A 19616-nucleotide genomic window follows, 5' to 3' on the forward strand; every position below is an offset into this window, starting at 1 on the left:
AGTAGGCTTGCAAGAAGAGGATCGTAATTACACCAAATTTCTCTGGATTAAGGACCCACTGGATCCTGACAGTGATGTCATAACTTACCGATTTGCCTCTGTGCTATTCGGAGCGACTTCCTCCCCGTTTCTACTTCAAGCCACATTAGATACACATTTGAGGAAGTCAAATAGCCCTTATAAGGCAGAGATCAGTGACAACCTGTATGTCGATAATTTCCAGGGAACTACAAATGACAAATCCAAATTGCTAGAAATCTACCATGAAGCTAACCGTAAGTTATTAGGAGCCAATATGCCACTACAATCATGGGCCTCAAACAATAAATCATTAAACCAGATTATCGAGAAAGAATTTCCAGGCTATCAGGTGCCTAATCAATTAAAAGTTCTGGGCGTGGAATGGAACACAGGTACTGACGAGATGAATGTCAAGTCAGTACAAACCAATAATTCATCCCTCACCATGAGAAAATTACTCTCGTATGTCAGTCAACCATTTGACCCTTTAGGCTTACTTAGTCCTATATTAATAAGGGGCAAATTCTTAATGCAGGAATGCTGGCAGAAACATATGGGATGGGATGATCCGTTGCCAATTGAGTTGCAAGATAAATGGCAGATACTCACAACGGATTTCAATCAATTAGGTGTTTTGAAATTTCCTCGTAATGCTTCAGGACAAAACTTACCCACAAATTTGCACGTTTTTTGCGATGCCTCTGGCGAAGCGTATGGCGCTGCAGCCTACTTAGTCAATAGTGCACAATAAATTTTGCTCACATCTAAAGCAAGAGTTGCTCCAATCAAGAAGAGATCTTTACCTCAAATGGAGTTAACTGCATTGCTGGTGGGAGTAAGATTGGCTCATTTCCTGACCAAGACACTTAATAATATCCACTTTGGTGAAATCGTCGTGTGGTCAGACAATGAGGCAGTCTTACAATGGGTAAGAAATAACAACAATAAAACTCCTTACGTTAGTAATCGCGTTAGGGAAATTCATGAATTATCTGCTGGATATTAATTTAGACATGTCCCCACTAAGGACAATCCTGCAGATTTCTTATCACGAGGGTTATCATTAAAACAACTAATGAAGTCTTTGATGTGGTTTAATGGCTTCATGGCTTGTTAGTGGTCAGTGGCCCAAACAGAAGCCACAAGTCATAGTGACCAATATCACTACTCCCATGAAAGAACCAGAACCTCATCGAATCTCAACTATTAATCCTCAGAATTATTCTAACTTGAGTAAGTTATTAAGGGTGACAGCACATGTGTTTGACTTTCTTGCTAAGATAGGAATCAGACATAAGTTTCCCAATCCTATCCTCTACTGGATCAAACGTGCACAACAAGAGACATATCGAAGTGAATATGAAAATCTTCCATATAAATTAACCAAGTCTCTAGGTATCTGGTATGATACCAACACTCATAATATATTAAGATGTGGAAGACGTTTGCTTCATGCAAAAATTGATTTGGATACCAAGAATCCGATCCTTCTACCACGTCACCACATTATTACAAAACTTCTAGTTTTGCATCACCATCAATATGGTACTTTGCATGGCGGAGTGTTAGACACTCTCACCGACCTCAGACAGAAATATTGGCTTCCTCAAGGTCGTCAAACTGACAAATCAATCATTAAGTTCTGTGTGATCTGCAAAAGATACGACGCTCGAGTGTGTCCTTACCCAGGACCTCCACCACTCCCTAAAGAGAGAGTAGTTCATCTTCGTCCCTTTGAGACCACTGGTGTCGATTACACAGGAGCCTTGCTTCTCACTGGCAATCCAGATAAGATACCAGTGAAAGCTTATATTTGCCTCTTCACGTGTGCTACCACACGAGGCGTACATCTAGAAGTGACTGCTGACATGAGTGCCGAAGCCTTCATCCAAGCTTTTCGTAGATTTGCAGCTCGCAGATCCTGTCCCAAACTAATGATATCTGATAATGGTTCAAATTTTGTGGCAGGAGAAGCCTGCCTACGAGAGATATGGAATCATCCAGAAGTGGAGTCTGTCCTGCAGAGACGACAATGCCACTGGAAATTTATTGCTCCCAGAGCCCCCTGGTAAGGTGGGTTCTACGAACGTATGATAGGGACTGTCAAGAAATGTTTAAGGAAGACCTTACATCGACAGAAAACTAGTTACTCCGAACTCCAAACACTCGTCGTGGAAATTGAGGCGCGAGTCAACAATCGCCCATTAACTTACCTATCAGATGATTTCTCACAGAGAGAGCCTCTGAGTCCCTCACATTTAATACATGGAGGCCTGCTGAGCCCTCTGATACCTTTGGCCGAAGAGGACCCCGTCGACCCTTCCCATGTAACCAGGAGTGACTTAGTAGAAAGTTACCAACATCTCTCGAGAGTAATTGAAGGTGGAATGAGGTGTGGACTCGAGAGTACCTCACAGCTCTACGAGAGGACCACTATGGAGCTTCGAGCCCATATAATAAAGTTCAACTTAAACCAGGAGACCTAGTATTGGTTGGCAGTGATGGACCAAGGTCAGAATGGCCTATAGGCAAAATTGGTGCTATCCATCCAGATCACCAAGGCTTCCTGAGAGTAGTACGGGTTTTGTGTCGAGGCACTACTAACCTAAAAACATTAGAGAAGTTGGTACCTCTCGAATTAGCAGAACGAGAGTGTTTATCAGATCCAGCTTCACCAACAGTTTCCGAGGACAACAATTCTGATCCACCGAGCACCCGCCCCACTAGAGCAGCTGCTCAACAATGCAAACGGAAACTACAAGCCTATTATAGCTCTGACTAGGAGCAAATAATTTCCCATCCAATTTGAGTAATCATGATGCTGTGTTGTGATGTCAAGTAACAAATCAGTTACAAGTCACCATGACCCAAAACATTCACCTTGCAGTGGATTCTCAGTTACTTTAAATTGTATGATTTATTCCTTAATTTGTTTGTATAGGCTATCAACTATAACATTATTTCATCTAGAGTATCTATGAGTTTGCAAAACTTTAAGACATAGTAACATAAACGCTACATGTCATAGCGACACCAGTCACAGAGTATATTGTAGGCTTTATTAGTCATTAACTTTAGATGATTCACAATTCCATGTTTCATTCAACATGAGTTCCTTTACAAGACTTAAAATTCTTGTATGTCCTTGACAATTACGGGACACCCGTTATGTGTGTACTAACATACTAACATTAATACTAATTTCGGGATAGGTACGTCAGTACTCAACATTGCAATGCAACCCGAGTTTTCTCCCCCCGGAGTTATGTTGGAAATTTCCAACACTAATAAACTACTATTGTATTATAATAAATGATTATCATTATATACTAACTACAGTAGTTACTAATTTCACTAACGGTAGTGTCAACATAAATTAACCATTGCATCTGTGTATTAATGCCAGAATTCTCATGAAATCGAGTAACAACATTGCGTCAGATAATGTCCAGTTAGACACATTTATTACCAATGGGTTAGAGAATTGAATGTGGTTCTCTAAAATTATCAGTATTCCATGTAATAATTACTTACGAATAATATAACTCCCAATAATCTCAAACCGAGAGTTATTAACTAAAATTGTTATGTAGTAGCAGTCCTTTCTGTTACGTACGAATGTCATGGAGAAAATAAAATCTTCTCCATTTCTCGTTTGACACCATAAAACGAGAATATGATAATATTTAAATCCTTATAATTGCAACCCAGTTCTCATTAACGTATTACACCCATAATTGCGAGGAAAAGAATAATTCGTGATTAATAATTTCTGTGGTGAATGCGAGAGACGGGTTGAGGGAGGCGGCGACGCCATTGTGGGAGTGAAGGCATCCCTGGCGTGAAGAGTGGCGAGACATGTGGTAATGACTGGGGAATTAATCGGCAAGAATTACGCTGATACTCGGTCAACAGTTAATCATTACTTATCCACGTGTTCTACAGTGCCCAGCCAGTTAATAACGCATCAACAATTGAAGCCAAGACCCGTAATTACACGTACACAGCAGTGGACATCAGGGACTGGCTGACGCAGTTTCAGCAGACCTCAGTATTTAATATGCTCATGTTAAGTATATGTTTCTCGTTTGATGCATCATCCTAGATTATATATTTGTGAGTAGTCTGTCGTCATATAGTGAGGATACCCAATATACAACGTTAGTAAAATTTCGACAATTTCCTCCGTTTTCATGAATATTGAAAATAAAACGTAGCCTATTCAAATGCTACTTAAATTTCTCTGATTTCAGCGTGTATACGATGAGTCATCAAGTTGTTTCTCATCATTCGTGATATTCACCTCGAGTTCTTTCTTTGTGGAGATCCTGTGACCACGAGGACGAATGACGAAATGATGTTACAGAAATCGTCTTAAAGCTAAGACATTTTTTCATACAAATTTATTTAATATGATTATTGATTCTTATATAATTCCTGTAGAATCTTTGCATTGAATAGATTATTACCAGAAATGATGATTGGTAATTAATGTGTTTTGCTCTGACTGTTGCTTAGTAATTCATGATCTTTAATATTCACAATTTGAGTTCTCATATCTTGAATCTACAGTAGTTTAGATTTATTATATCATTTACTCAACAATGAACTGGTGGCGAACCACACTGGTTCCTAGATATATATGAATTTCAAGAAATACCCCCCCCCCAATGTAGGCCTTTGAGGCTCTGACTTTAATTAATTAATAATACAGTCTATTCATTATTTCAAGCGATTATTCTTTTAATGATTATCCATAGACACTGGTTCCCTAGTGTTATTCTAATGATCACTTTTATTAGTTTTCCCTCTTTTCTCAAAAGTGGGTGGTCCTTCGATTTATTAAATCCAATAAGTAAATAATTGAATATATGAGTCAAGCCCCAGATATCATACAAGAAATAACTGAACACGAGAGAGCAGGGAGAGATACCAGAGGGCCAGAAATGAGTACCTCAGAGTGAGGAGGGAAGCAGAGAGACAGTTTGAAAATGACATCGCGAGTAAAGCCATGACCCAACCAAAGCTGCTCCACAGCCACATCAGGAGGAAAACAGCAGTGAAGGAACAAGTGATGAAGCTGCGAAAATGGGAGAACAGATACACAGAGAATGACAAGGAAGTGTGTGAAGAACTCAACAAGAGATTCCAGGAGGTCTTCACAATAGAACAAGGAGAAGCCCCTGCACTAAGTAAGGAGGCGGCAAACCAAGCAATCTTGGAGGAATTTGACCTCACCAGTGATGAGGTCAAAAGGTGTCTGCTGGAGCTGGATGTGACAAAGGCTGTTGGGCCTGACAGAATCTCACCATGGATACTAAAGGAAGGTGCAGAAGCACCAAGTGTGCCACTCTCTATGGTGTATAACAGGTCACTGGAAACAGGAGACTTACCAGAAAGTTGGAAGACAGCTAACGTGGTCCTAATATACAAGAAGGGTGACAGGCAAGAGGCACTGAACTACAGGCCAGTTTCCTTAACTTGTATACCATGCAAAGTGATGGAGAAGATCGTGAGGAAAAGGTTCGTAGAGCATCTGGAGGGAAATAACTTTGTAACGCACCACCAACATGGGTTCAGGGATGGTAAATCGTGCCTCACAGGTTTAATAGAATTTCATGACCAGGCAACAAAAATTAAGGAGGAAAGAGAAGGGTGGGCCGACGGCATTTTCCTGGACTGTCAAAAAGCCTTTGACACAGTACCCCATAAAAGGCTGTTAAAAAAAAAAGTTGGAGCAACAGGCAGGAGTAAAAGGGAAGGTGCTCCAGTGGATAAGGGAGTACTTTAGCAACAGGAAACAGCGAGTAACGGTGAGGTGGGAGATATCAGAGTGGCGAGAGGTCACCAGCGGAGTCCCACAGGGCTCAGTACTTGGACCCATCCTGTTTCTAATATATGTAAACGATCTTCCGGAGGGTATAGACTCATTCCTCTCAATGTTTGCTGATGATGCAAAAAATTTGAGAAGAATCAAGGCGGATGAAGATAGACAGAGACTACAGGATGACCTGGATAAACTGGAGGAATGGTCTAGAAAATGGCTGCTAAAGTTCAACTCAGAAAAATGTAAGGTGGTGAAATTAGGCGAAGGGAGCAGGAGGCTGAACACAAGGTATCATCTGGGAGGTGAAATCCTGCAAGAGTCAAATAGAGAGAAAGATTTGAGGGTTGATATCACACCGAACCTGTCCCCAGAGGCCCACATCAAAAGAATATCATCAGCAGCATATGCTAGACTGGCCAACATAAGAACTGCCCTTAGAAACTTGTGTAAGGAATCTTTCAGAACCCTGTATACCACTTATGTAAGACCAATCCTGGAGTATGCAGCTCCAGCCTGGAGTCCATACCTAGTTAAACACAAGACAAAGCTAGAGAAGATTCAGCGGTATGCCACCAGGCTCGTCCCGGAACTGAGAGGAATGAGCTACGAGGAAAGGCTAATGGAGCTGAACCTCAAATCCCTGGAAAACAGAAGAGTATGGGGAGACATGATAACCACCTACAAAATTCTCAGGGGAATTGACAGGGTGGACAAAGACAAACTCTTCAGCACGGGTGGAACACGAACAAGGGGACACAGGTGGAAACTTAGTACCCAGATGAGCCACAGAGACGTTAGAAAGAATTTTTTCAGTGTCAGAGTAGTTAATAAATGGAATGCTTTAGGCCGTGATGTGGTGGAGGCTGACTCCATACACAGTTTCAAATGTAGATATGATAGAGCCCAGTAGGCTCAGGAATCTGTACACCAGTTGATTGACAGTTGAGAGGCGGGACCAAAGAGCCAAAGCTCATCCACCGCAAACACAATTAGGTAAGTACAAGGCTAGGTAAGAGGTCAGTTGCTGTTGTATTGTGCACTGTTGTGAACTTTTGCATTAATATGATTGTGTGCTTTACAAAATTAAAGTAATTACAGTGAATTCTTAACTAACATATACAGTGCAGTAAATGTTTAGTATTCTGAGGAACATTTAAGTGATAAGTTTACACTTATACAGTAAAAATGGCAAATGTACCTCAGTTTCCTGCATTTGATGCTGACTGTGACCAGACAATCCTGTCACAGAGGTGTACCAGATGGCTTAAAATGTTTGAAAGTTTGTTGATAGTTTCAGACATCAAAAGTGCTGAAAGAAAGCGTGCCTTTCTACTTCATTATGCAGGTGATCGAGTTTGTGACATCTTTGACACACTGAAAGACACTGGTGGTGACAAAGATTATGACACTGCCAAAGCCAAATTAACTGAACATTTCAAACCTAGACAAAACACTGCTATGGAAATGATGCATTTTAGGAGAGCCAAACAACTCTCTAATGAAACTGTGAATCAATACCACACACGTCTGCAGGGTTTAGCAGCCCATTGTGAGTTTGCTGATGTTGACAAAGAAATCAAATAGCAAATAATTGAAACATGTACATCTACACGTCTTCGTCGAAGAGCTCTAGAACTTGTTGATGATGAAAGTTCTCTTACCAAGATACTGGATATTTGCTTGTCGAATGGAATATACTGCACGTGATGCTCGTGTCATGGAGTGCAGTGCCAACAACGGTTCTGCCACTGTTACTAACAGTGATGAGGTACGTAAGGTTCAGGGAGGACACCGTGATCAAAGAAGATATCATGGCTGTCACGACCCTTGAGACTAAATAATGTTCTTCTCCCCACAGTGTAAAGAACAAATAAAAATCTGCCATGCCAATAGGTGTCTAGGGCTATAATTAATCACTGTATAAAAACGGGAGAACAATATATTTTGCTAAGGGTGACAACTTAACAACAATTAAATAAATAGTAGCCAGAATTATTTATCAGCATGTAATACTATAGAATGCAAGTAATTATTTGAGACCTGAGCACTATCACCAGAATATGGAGTAAGCCATAAATACACTAAACTCGTCTATCCAGATAAATTAATATTTATATGGGCTTAAAATAACAAAAACCAAGAACTGTGCTTAAACACAACTGCACTCGACCGCAGCTGCCACTCTACTGCCCAGGACGTGGTCCGCAGGCCCAACGTCGACTAACCGTCTACCCAAACACCAATTAACGTTCGCATGAACATTGTGAAAATTCTATTTACAAAGGTCAGCCCTAAACTCCAACATTATTAACTAAGAGTTGTAATTACTAGTCTCACATTCATTGAAATATTACGGCTACCAAATATGGGAATAAATAAATATAAAACTATAGGCAATTGATATGCTAACAATCGCCCTGGCCATTCCCAAATATTGTCAACCGCCCATACGGCTAATTTCACGTGACATCCACCATCAAAACAACCTTACACACACACTACCCAGCTATCTATGTTATATATATATATATATTGTATATATATCTATATACACAAATCTTATACAACTGACAGCAATATTTACTTAGAGAAAACAATAACATAATACGAGGTTCGGGAGAATTGGCAGAATCGTAATAAGATTCGTGACAATGGCAAACCTAACAGTAAATTGAGCCGAGAGCCACATCACAACTGGAGTCATGGAACAAGACTCAAGCAGTCACAACAACCCACATCAGAGGGTGTCAACAATAACTGATACAATTGTGGAGGAGACTACCCACACCAAGATAATGTTTGTCCTTCTCAAGGTAAGAAGTGCTATGAGTGTGGAAAACTAGGTCATTTTGGGGCTATGTGTCGTTCCGCATTAAAGAAACCACAGTCAGTGAATAAAAGCACTGTACGAGGATCAGATCATAAGGGTCGAGGTGGCAAACGCAATATTGCACCTCATATCCAAAATGTTAACTTTGTACAAGACAACATGTCATTACAACCAGTCTCAGATGACAGTGAATGTGATTATATATATGGAGTACAAGCAATCACAGAATGGAATGATCTTCCAAACAACCCAGAGACTATAATATACATTGCTGGCATTTGTCTCAAAGTTCTTATTGACAATGGATCAAACATTGACACCATTGCTGAGTGCCATTATGAGAAATTTAAAAAACAATTCCCGAAGCTTGAGAACTATAATGGCAAAGCCACTGCCTATGCTTCAAAGGTAGCCTTGCCAGTGATTAGCCTTTCTAATGCTGTAGCAGTGGAATCTGCAAACAATGTTGATGCTATTGTTGCTGAATTTTCTGATCGATTTAAATCCATAGGTTGTTATACTGTTAGCAAAGTACATCTGCATATCAACCCCAGATGTAATTCCAGTTGCCCAACCACATCGCCGACAGCCATTCCATACTCGCAAGAACGTCGATGCCGAACTGGATAAGCTGATGAAACTAGATATCATAGTACCAGTAACAGGCCAAACTCCATGGGTAAGCCCAATTGTCACTCCACCAAAGCCGAAGAATCCAGATGAGATACGCATTTGTGTGGACATGCGTGTTCCCAACAAGGCAATAATGCGTGAACGCCATCCTACACCCACTGTAGATGATATGATCTACCGCTTGAATGGTGCAACTTTATTCAGCAAGTTAGATTTAAAAGAGCACTATCATCAGACTTTAGATTTATTTTTGTCAACACAAATAGCATAGGCACAAAGATAAAGTGCCTACCCCTTGTGCTCAAATGTCGTATATATGTATAATTGTTCCAGCTGTAATGCTGGATATGTCGGGAGTTCCATTCGGAACTTTAAGATTAGTATACTTGAGCACCGGTGATTATCTTTTAGGACTGGATTACCATTGTCTAAACCAGCATTTTCGGAGATTAGAAACCATTGTTATGAGTTTGATCATTCTCTGCTGGAATCTGATTTTAAAATTCTGGACACTTGTATGAATGGCCAGTCAGATTTGAGAGTAATGGAATCCTTATATATAAGGGAGCTGCGGCCTCTGTTAAATAGCAACCTTTCAGCTGTTCAATTGTACACTGTATAGTGCACAGTAGGCCCTGTAATTTGATTTTTAGTTTATTTTGGTAGTTTAATTTTATTATAATTTTGTTTAGTTTACCATGTCTTTACCCTTTCTTACTTATTTCAAGTCTTGACATTGTACATTAATATAATCTTTTATTTAGGATATATAATACACTTTTTGGTATTGAATTTTAATTAATATTTGAGTTTTTTATAAGATTTTGGTTAGTACTTTATAATTGTCGTTTATTCTGTTTGTATTTTACATACATTTTTTGTAGATTTGTAGTCATTATATAAATATTTGTTATAGTGTTTAGTATCCATGTGTTAGGTATCAAGTTTCACTTCTGATCACTTCACGTAAGTTTAATAGAATGGTTTGTTTTAGTAGTTATAAATTTTATCTTGTAGTTTAATGGATTTTTAATTAGCTGTAATATATGTGACAGTTAATAAGTTTTATTTGTATTGATCACTTTAAGTGCGCTTAAGTGTTTTGTTTTTTAAGCATTTTCCTTTCTTTGATAGGCAATTATATTCAGTATGAGTTTTTTGTTTACCAGTTATTTGATTGTGATTTCTGTTTTTTCTTTTAGATCTGATGATGAATACGAGAAGTATTCGAAACGCTATGCATTTTAAAGTAAAAATCTGAAACAAGATGTTCAGTATATCCCTGGTTTTCCTATTCATCTTAAAATATATATATATATATATATATATATATATATATATATATATATATATATATATATATATATATATATATATATATATATATTATTAAATATGACTGAAAAAGTAAGATTAATAATTCTAACACGAATTTTCTCAATCAATTTTCGTTTCATGCAAACTTTCATGCAACCTTCGTTTCATTTGAAACGCCATGCAACCTCTGAAGAGACAACTAACACAACACCTATACCCCCTATTAGACTATTTTATAAGAACTTCTTTTCCACAGCTCATAAAACGGAGGAAAGGGTCCTGAAAGATATTGTTAATAGAAACGTTATCCCTACAGACAAAAATCAGAGGATACAACTGACGATTTACTATAAAACCAGAAAACGGCCAGCCTACTCATGAGAAACTCTCCAGACACAAAGCAGAACGCTTTAAAAGAGACCAACGTCGTCTATGCCTTCAAATGCCCTCTTGGGGACTGTAAGCTCCAAAAAAAACAGTATATAGGCAAGACAACAACATCTCTTTCTAGGCGTTTAACGATGCATAAGCAACAGGGCTCCATTAAGGAACATATAATCTCTTCCCACAACCAAACCATCGCCAGAGAAATCCTAGTAAACAACACAGAAATCATCGATAGATACAGCGATAGCAGGCGACTTGACGTTTGCGAGGCACTACACATTAAGAAGTCAACACCAGCAATCAACAGCCAATTAATGCACAACTATATTCTACCCACCTCAAGACTCCGCTCCAATATAGAAGCATCAAGAAATATGGACCAATAGGCTTTCTACAATCACTTTTGGATTGATGTCCATAGGGAATGGAAAGGATGGGGGAGGTAGAGGGATGGAGAGATGAAATTCAGGAAGAGGATGCGGGTGTAGAGAGAGAGGAGGTTTGAAAGTTCGGTGGCCTGTCCACCATGGGTTGACATTTTCGTATGTGTTGTTTGTTTGCGGATGTGTTATGTTGGGTTGTCAGTACATTGGCTGGGGGGGCTAGTGTTTGTGACCTTGTTGGTGTCCTAAAGCACTAGAGCCGATGGAGTTGGCTGAAGGAGGCTAATCTTAGAAACATCAGGGTAGTTACACTTCTGACGCCACGACAAATGGTTTTTTGGTTTTATATTTTTTGTAGGTGTTTTATTTTATTTTTATTTTTTATTTTTTTTTTATTTCTTTATTCTTATTTCTTTATTCTTTATTTGGTGTAGATTGGGTCCGGGATGGGCCACTCATCTGGATCGTCTGGCAGACCGCTTAGTATCTGAGGGCTTGGGAAGGCCTCATCATGGATATGTCTGATCACTTTTTGTTGGAGAGTGATTCTTCTGGTTCTGTGTGGTGGTTCGTGGATCTCGCAGTCGCTGGTGGTGTTTTCTGCTACGAAGGGATCTTCTGGGTCTGGGACATACATGTTCTTCATACGGTACAGCTGTCTTCTGGCCAGGTAGCTAAGCCTAATGTTCATTGGCTTCATGTTGAGCGTCTCATGGATTTGGTCAGTTCTTACCCTGTCCCTCAGAGTCAGGCCCTCTGCAAAGCGAAGTGCTTTGTTTTGTACTCGTTGAATCTTCAGCATGTTGGATTTGTTGGTGAGGTTCAGGGGAACGTAGGGGTATTCCAAGCTAGGCCTTATGATCATTCTGTACAGGTGGAGCTTGATGTGGGATGGGGCTTGGTTGAAACGGAAGAGCCTCGCCAGTGAGCCCCGGGCCATCGCTGTCTTCTGGGATACGTACTGGGAGGAGTTGAGTAGCCTGTTGAAGTTGTACCCGAGCACTGTGTTGGAGTTTGAGATGCCTATGGGTTCACCCCTGATTCTTATTCCCCCCTCATTTTCAATGGAGAAGGCCATACAGCCGACAGTGCTTAATTGGATCTTTTCTGGGTTAGTGGTGATCCTCCATTTCCTTTCCCAGTTAGCAGTCCTTGCTAGTTCCACGTTTGCTTTACGGGTTACAGTTGCATGCTTGGCCGCTTAGATGCTAGGGTTAGATGTTATTACGTGTGTTACGTCGTCCGCAAATTGTACGATAATGGTGTCCCTATACTCTGGTTGGGGTAGGTCGTTTACAAAGATGTTGAAGAGAACCGGGCTCAAGCATGATCCTTGGGGGACTCCAGCTGTTGGGGTGAAGGCTGCGGCCTCTTATGCCGTGAAGCTGGGGGTAACTTGTCTATTCTTAAGGAAATTTCTGATCAGCCTGAGGAGGGTCCAGTTTTGCGCTGGTAAGTCTGCTAATTTGTACACAAGACCATCGTGCCACAGGCTGTCGAAGGCCTTGTGTACGTCCCTCGTCGCAATCAAAGCTACCTGTTTTTGCATGCGAATTGAGCTTACGGCGTCGTAGATGATGTTAATTGCGTGCTGGGTTGATCTATGAGCTCGAAAGCCAAACTGTTTTTCTGTGAAGCGGTTGTTGTACTCCATGTAGTAGTTAAGACGGTTTGACATGATTTTTTCAAAGCACTTGCCTATTGTGTCTAAGAGGGAGATTGGACGGTAGTTGCCAGGTTGGTGGGGGTCTTTCTTGGGTTTGGGAATGAATATCATCTTGGCTGACTTGAATGCTACAGGAATGTGACCCGATGCCAGCATAGCGTTGAATAGGTTGAGTATGGATTGCATAAGATTGCCTGGTAGAAGTTTGATCTGCAGCGCTTTGATCCCTGATGGTCCTGGGGCCTTATCTCTGGTGCTTTTGATGACTCCTCTCATCTCTAGCATAGTTATGGGTCTTGTTAGAGGGTGGTCGTCTTCTAGGGTTGTCAGGTCAATTAGAGGGGTGCTGTTAAGGGAGGCGGAATTAGTACAATCACTTCTATTCAATACCAATTGTTTCGTGTTCTGTCTTGTGTTGATGAATTTAATACCCTATTAATACCACCTCACCCTATCCACCTCACTCAAATGTAGATATAAACAAATCGGAGATGTGCAAGTTCTATTCAGTTATGTATGTGTAAACTAAAGTCTTTGAAAATGTAATAAGTTTTACGAAACGCGCTCAAGTGTCGCGTCAGACTAGAAATAAAAATGAATTTTGGAGAACTGATTTTTGAATTACCACCAACAGTGAAAAGAAATGTACGAGAGATTGAGAAAATTCGTGTAAGAATTATTAATCTTACTTTTTCGGTCATATTTAATAATATATCTCTACAGGAAAGACTGCTACCAAAATATACTAATATATATGTATATATATATATATATATATATATATATATATATATATATATATATATATATATATATATATATATATATATATAATTTATATATATATGTCGTACCTAGTAGCCAGAACGCACTTCTCAGCCTACTATGCAAGGCTCGATTTGCCTAATAAGCCAAGTTTTCATGAATTAATTGTTTTTCGACTACCTAACCTACCTAACCTAACCTAACCTAACTTTTTCAGCTACCTATCCTAACCTAACCTATAAAGATAGGTTAGGTGAGGTTAGGTAGGGTTGGTTAGGTTCGGTCATATATCTACGTTAATTTTACCTCCAATAACAAAAAATTGACCTCATACATAATGAAATGGGTAGTTTTATCATTTCATAAGAAAAGAATTTGAGAAAATATAATAATTCAGGAAAACTTAGCTTATTAGGCAAATCGGGCCTTGCATAGTAGGCTGAGAAGTGCGTTCTGGCTACTAGGTACGACATTATATATATATATATATATATATATATATATATATATATATATATATATATATATATATATATATATATATATATATAATACACATGAGAGAATGTGCAGTGCCTTAATATCTAACATATTCAGAGATTTGAGTAGGGGTACCGTGTGCTGTCTGTGGCCAGAGTTGAATATTGTCCTAATAGCAGCTTTGTGTTGAGTAATTAGAGGACGTAAATGATTTTGGGTAGTAGAGCCCCAAGCACAAACACCATAGTTGAGATATGGATAGATGAGGGAGTAATAGAGAGTCACCAGGGCAGGACGAGGTACATAATATCTGATTTTAGGAAGAATGCCAACAGTTTTTGAAACTTTTTTAGATATATTTAGAATGTGTCCCTGGAAATTCAGCTTGTGGTAAATGAGAACGTCAAGGAATTTGCCATCTATTTTCTTACAAATTTGGGTATTATTTATCCTGAGATTTATTTGATTTGAGGATTTATTGCCAAACAAAATATAGAAAGTTTTGTCAATGTTGAGGGTGAGTTTGTTGGCAGTTAGCAAAAGATGGACTTTATTTAGCTCAGTATTCACTGTGACATTTAGAGCAAGGGGATCAGGACTGGAGTAAATAAAGGTTGTGTCGTCAGCAAATAGAATTGGTTGAGGTGTTGGGAGCCATTTGGAAGGTCATTAATGTAGATGAGAAAGAAGAGAGGGCCAAGTATGGTGACAAAGTGACCATAGTGACTCACCTTAGTGACAATGGTCTGTCTCCAGATCCTAAGAAAGTTGCAGATATCAAGAATTCTGCACCTCCTTCAACATCCACTGAAGTACATAGTTTTCTGGGAATGGCAAACTACTGTTCTCGCTTCATTCCAGACTTTGCTACCATTACGAAGCCTCTACGTGAGCTCCTGATGAAAAATGCATCGTGGTACTTGAGTGATATCGAGCAAAATGCAATTGACGCTGTGAAAGATGCACTAGTAGAGAATGATGCGACTGCTGCGTACATTGATCCATCAATGGACACTGAGTTAACGGTGGATGCTAGTCCTGTTGGTTTAGGTGCTGTTTTAGCCCAACACAAACCTGGTCAACTAGATTCCAGAGTAGTAATTGCCTACGCCAGCCGTTCTCTCACAGATGTTGAGCAACGATACAGTTAGACAGAGAAGGAAGCTGTTGCTCTTGTATGGGGCTGTGAACACTTCAATGTGTATCTGCTTGGTGCGCCCTTCACCACGATAGTCACTGACCACAAACCGTTGGAGACCATCTTCAATAATCTAAAGTCCAAACCACCAGCTCCCATTGAGAGATGGGCTCTTCGTCTGCAACCATACAACTTTACGGTTAAATACAAGCCGGGTGCAGGCAATCCCGCTGATTACATCAGTCGACATCCTGCAAACAGTTTCACCATCACCAAGCATCAGCAAGTTGCCGAGGAATATGTACACTCTGTAAGCTGTGATGCAGTCCCTAAGGCTCTCACTCTTGATGAAATCCGTACTGCAACCCTAGAGGTTATCTTGAGGTTATGTTGAGATGATTTCGGGGCTTTAGTGTCCCCGCGGCCCGGTCCTCGACCAGGCCTCCACCCCCAGGAAGCAGCCTGTGACAGCTGACTAACACCCAGGTACCTATTTTACTGCTAGGTAACAGGGACATAGGGTGAAAGAAACGCTGCCCATTGTTTCTCGCCGGCGCCCGGAATCGAACCCGGGACCACAGGATCACAAGTCCAGTGTGCTGTCCGTTCGGCTGACCGGCTCTCCAACTCTGCAAGCAACATTGGATGCATTGACTAAGAAAAAGTTTCCACGCATCCCACCCTCAGGAGTTGACCAAGATGCATTCAAAGCACTTGAACGCATCCAGACAGAATTAAGTGTTACGCGACACCGTGCTGCGAGGTACTCGTATCGTCATTCCAGCTGTTCTCCAGCAACGTGCTCTGAAGCTTGCACATCAAGAACACCAAGGTCTTGTTAGGACCAAACAGCTGCTACGAGAAAAAGTGTGGTTTCCTGGCATTGATCGTCAAGCAAAGGACATGGATGATGCCTGTGTCCCTTGCCAAGCTGCAGTGGATACTTCAAGACCAACACCTCTACAACCTTCACCACTACCTGCTGCACCATGGACGGAAGTATCGATGGACTTCTGCGGACCGCTACCAACTGGAGAGTACTTGATGGTAGTCATTGATGATCACTCACGTTATCCAGAAGTAGAAATATTTATTTCCACATCTGCAAAGGCCGTCATCCCAAAACTCGACAAGATCTTTTCAAACTTTGGCATTCCTGAAGTTGTCAAGGCGTACAATGGACCGCCATTCAATGGACAAGACTTCGTCAACTTTGCTGAGCATATTGGATTCAAACACCGCCGTATGATGCCACTACATCCTCAAGCAAATGGAGAAGTTGAGAGATTTATGCAACCTCTCATGAAAGCGGTACGCTGTGCTCATGCCGAAGGACGATCCTGGAAACAAGCTATGTATGCTTTTCTCAGGAACTACCGTGCAACACCACATGGAACACTGGGCAAGTCGCCTGGCGAACTTTTATTTGGACGTCCTATGAGGATCTCACTACCTGTCATGCCAGCCGAGGTAACGGATAAACGTCTCGCTGAGAAGGATGCACTAGCCAAGGGCAAAATGAAAATTGCTCATGATCAACGTGCAAAGTAACAATTCATAAAGGTTGGAGATACTGTTCTCGTTAAAAGAAAAAAAGAGGGAAAGCTAGATATGCCGTATGATACAAAACCATATCAAGTGATTAGTGTAAAAGGAACTATGGTAACAGCGAGTAATAGAGATCATAGTATAACACGTAATATGGCCTATTTCAAAGTGATTCCAACTAGTGTAGAAAATGATGAAGTGCAAAGTCGTGCAAAAGAAAAAGAAAAAAATAGTTATAACCCGACCAACAATTTATCAAGGGATGTTATTGCATTTAAGGACTCTCGTCCTAAACGTCATGTTAAACGCCCTACACGATTTGATGATTAATTGTGTTCCGATGTAATGCAAAGTATTTACTTGTTATGCAGAACTAAATTTAATATTGTTTGAATAATGCAGATCTCTCATTCAATATTTTGTAACTTTGTATTACAGTTTCTTTCATGTTTGTTTAACATTGCATATGTATTTTTAACATTGAAATCCTTTGTGGTAAAGATTAAGTTGTTTAAATTCTTTGTGTGCTTAATTAATGTTAAATGTATACAATATCTCTTGATATGTTAATAACTTACTTTGTGTCAATAACTTTGCTTTGTGCTACAAGCATGGTAGACATCCTGTATTCAGTCTTTTTAAAGAAAAGGAGGGGTGTCATGTTCACAGAAAATGGTACCATCCGTTTTCTATGTGCGGCGGAACAGACACCAGGGAAGGTAAACAAGAGCGTACAGGACGCCCGCCAAGCTTGGTAGCTTCTAGTCATGTATCAGTTTAAGTAGTAAAGTCAGTAACTAAGCAATGACTTTATATCAACCCTACAATCAAGACTTCCTCAGTAACACACAAACACCACAGTACCTGTGTAAAAATGTCGTCAACATACCTGCAGTATATGGCCGGTTTCAAGTTCATGTCGACTAAGAATTTTTGCTCGATGGTACCCATGTAGAAGTTCGCAAACAGGACACCTAGGGGAGAACCCATGGCGACCCCATCTACTTGCTTATACATGTGCCCATCCGGGCTTAAGAAGGGTGCCTCTTTAGTACAAGCTTGGAGTAGTTTCCTTAGAATGTTTTCTGGTATGTCAAGAGGAGTACAGGCCGGATCGCGATAAACTCTGTTCGCTATCATTCCGATTGTTTCATCCACAGGTACGTTGGTAATCAGTGATTCTACGTCCAACGAGGCTCTTATCCCTGTGGCCCGTGTTCCCCGCAGTAAGTCAACAAATTCCTTTGGAGACTTCAGGCTGAAGGCGCAAGGGACATAAGGAGTCAGCAAGCCGTTGAGTCATTTCGCCAGTCTGTACGTGGGTGTGGGTATCTGGCTGATGATTGGCCGAATTCCTCCTTCCACAATAAGTTCTGCTTGTAAGGTGTCTTTTGTGGTGACCTTCTTTTGTGTCTCGAGGTCGAATATGTCGTCCAACAGAATCTCCAACTCCACTTTCCGGGCCATCTCACTTAGTCTGGACATAACGTGACAGTTTATACCCAGATTTAGGAGAGTGACTTGGTCCTCAGTGAGGTTGATTCCTGCAAGGTTCAGGAAGCCGTCTCTTGGTCGTGGAATTGCCATAGGTCCTCCATATAACGTTGTTAGTTTCTTGATTATCCTTGTTTCAGTACTGAGGTGATGTCGGTCTCTGAGGATGTTGAAGTGTTGCTCTATGCAAGTACGGAGACTTTCGTCGATGTTGCTGTTTCTCCATTCGTTTGAAGCATGAAGTAGTTGCGTTTTGTTGTCTTCTTTTCCAAAGCTCACAAAACGGAGGAAAGGGTCCTGAAAGATATTGTTAATAGAAACGTTATCCCTACAGACAAAAATCAGAAGATACAACTGACGATTTACTATAAAACCAAAAAAACGGCCACCCTACTCATGAGAAACTCTCTAGACACAAAGCAGAACGCTTTAAAAGAGACCAACGTCGTCTATGCCTTCAAATGCCCTCTTGGAGACTAAGCCTCAAAAAACAAAGCATATAGGCAAGACAACAGCATCTCTTTCCAGGCAATTAATGATGCATAAGCAACAAGGGCTCCATTAAGGAACATATAATCTCTTCCCACAACCAAACCATCACCAGAGAAATCTTAGCAAACTACACAGAAATCATCGATAGATACAGCGATAGCAGGCGGCTTGACATCTGCGATGCACTACACATCAAGAAGTCAACACCAGCAATCAACAGCCAATTAATGCACAACTATATTCTACCCACTTCAAGACTCCGCTCCAATATAAAAGCATCAAGAAATATGGGCCAATAGGCCTTCTGCAATTATTTCCATTCAATACCCATTGTTTCGTGTTCTGTCTTGTGTTGATGAATTTAATACCCTATTAATACCACCTCACCCCATCCACCTCACTCAAATGTAGATATAAACAAATCGGAGATGTGTAAGTTTTATTGAGTTGTGTATGTGTAAACTAAAGTCTTTGAAAATGTAATAAGTTTTACGAAACACGCTCAAGTGTCGCGTCAGACTAGAAATAAGAATTTTGGAGAATTGATTTTTGAATTACCACCAACAGTGAAAAGAAATGTACGAAAGATCGAGAAAATTCGTGTTAGAATTATTAATCTTACTTTTTCGGTCATA

At 40.3% G+C, this 19616-nt stretch overlaps 1 protein-coding gene across 1 annotated transcript in view; it reads left to right on the forward strand.

Moving 5' to 3' along the window:
• The window catches only part of LOC138372342 (uncharacterized), a 42186-nt gene extending 23463 nt beyond the window's left edge, over positions 1 to 18723 (forward strand). Inside the window, exons 4-6 of the mRNA XM_069337623.1 lie at positions 224 to 275; positions 15171 to 15300; positions 18630 to 18723. Of these exons, the coding sequence (XP_069193724.1) occupies positions 224 to 275; positions 15171 to 15300; positions 18630 to 18723 (276 nt within the window). The remainder of the gene's footprint in view (positions 1 to 223; positions 276 to 15170; positions 15301 to 18629) is intronic.
• Positions 18724 to 19616: the final 893 nt, after the last annotated feature.

The sequence above is a fragment of the Procambarus clarkii genome, chromosome 38 (assembly GCF_040958095.1).
Source record: "Procambarus clarkii isolate CNS0578487 chromosome 38, FALCON_Pclarkii_2.0, whole genome shotgun sequence".
NCBI lineage: Eukaryota > Metazoa > Arthropoda > Malacostraca > Decapoda > Cambaridae > Procambarus > Procambarus clarkii.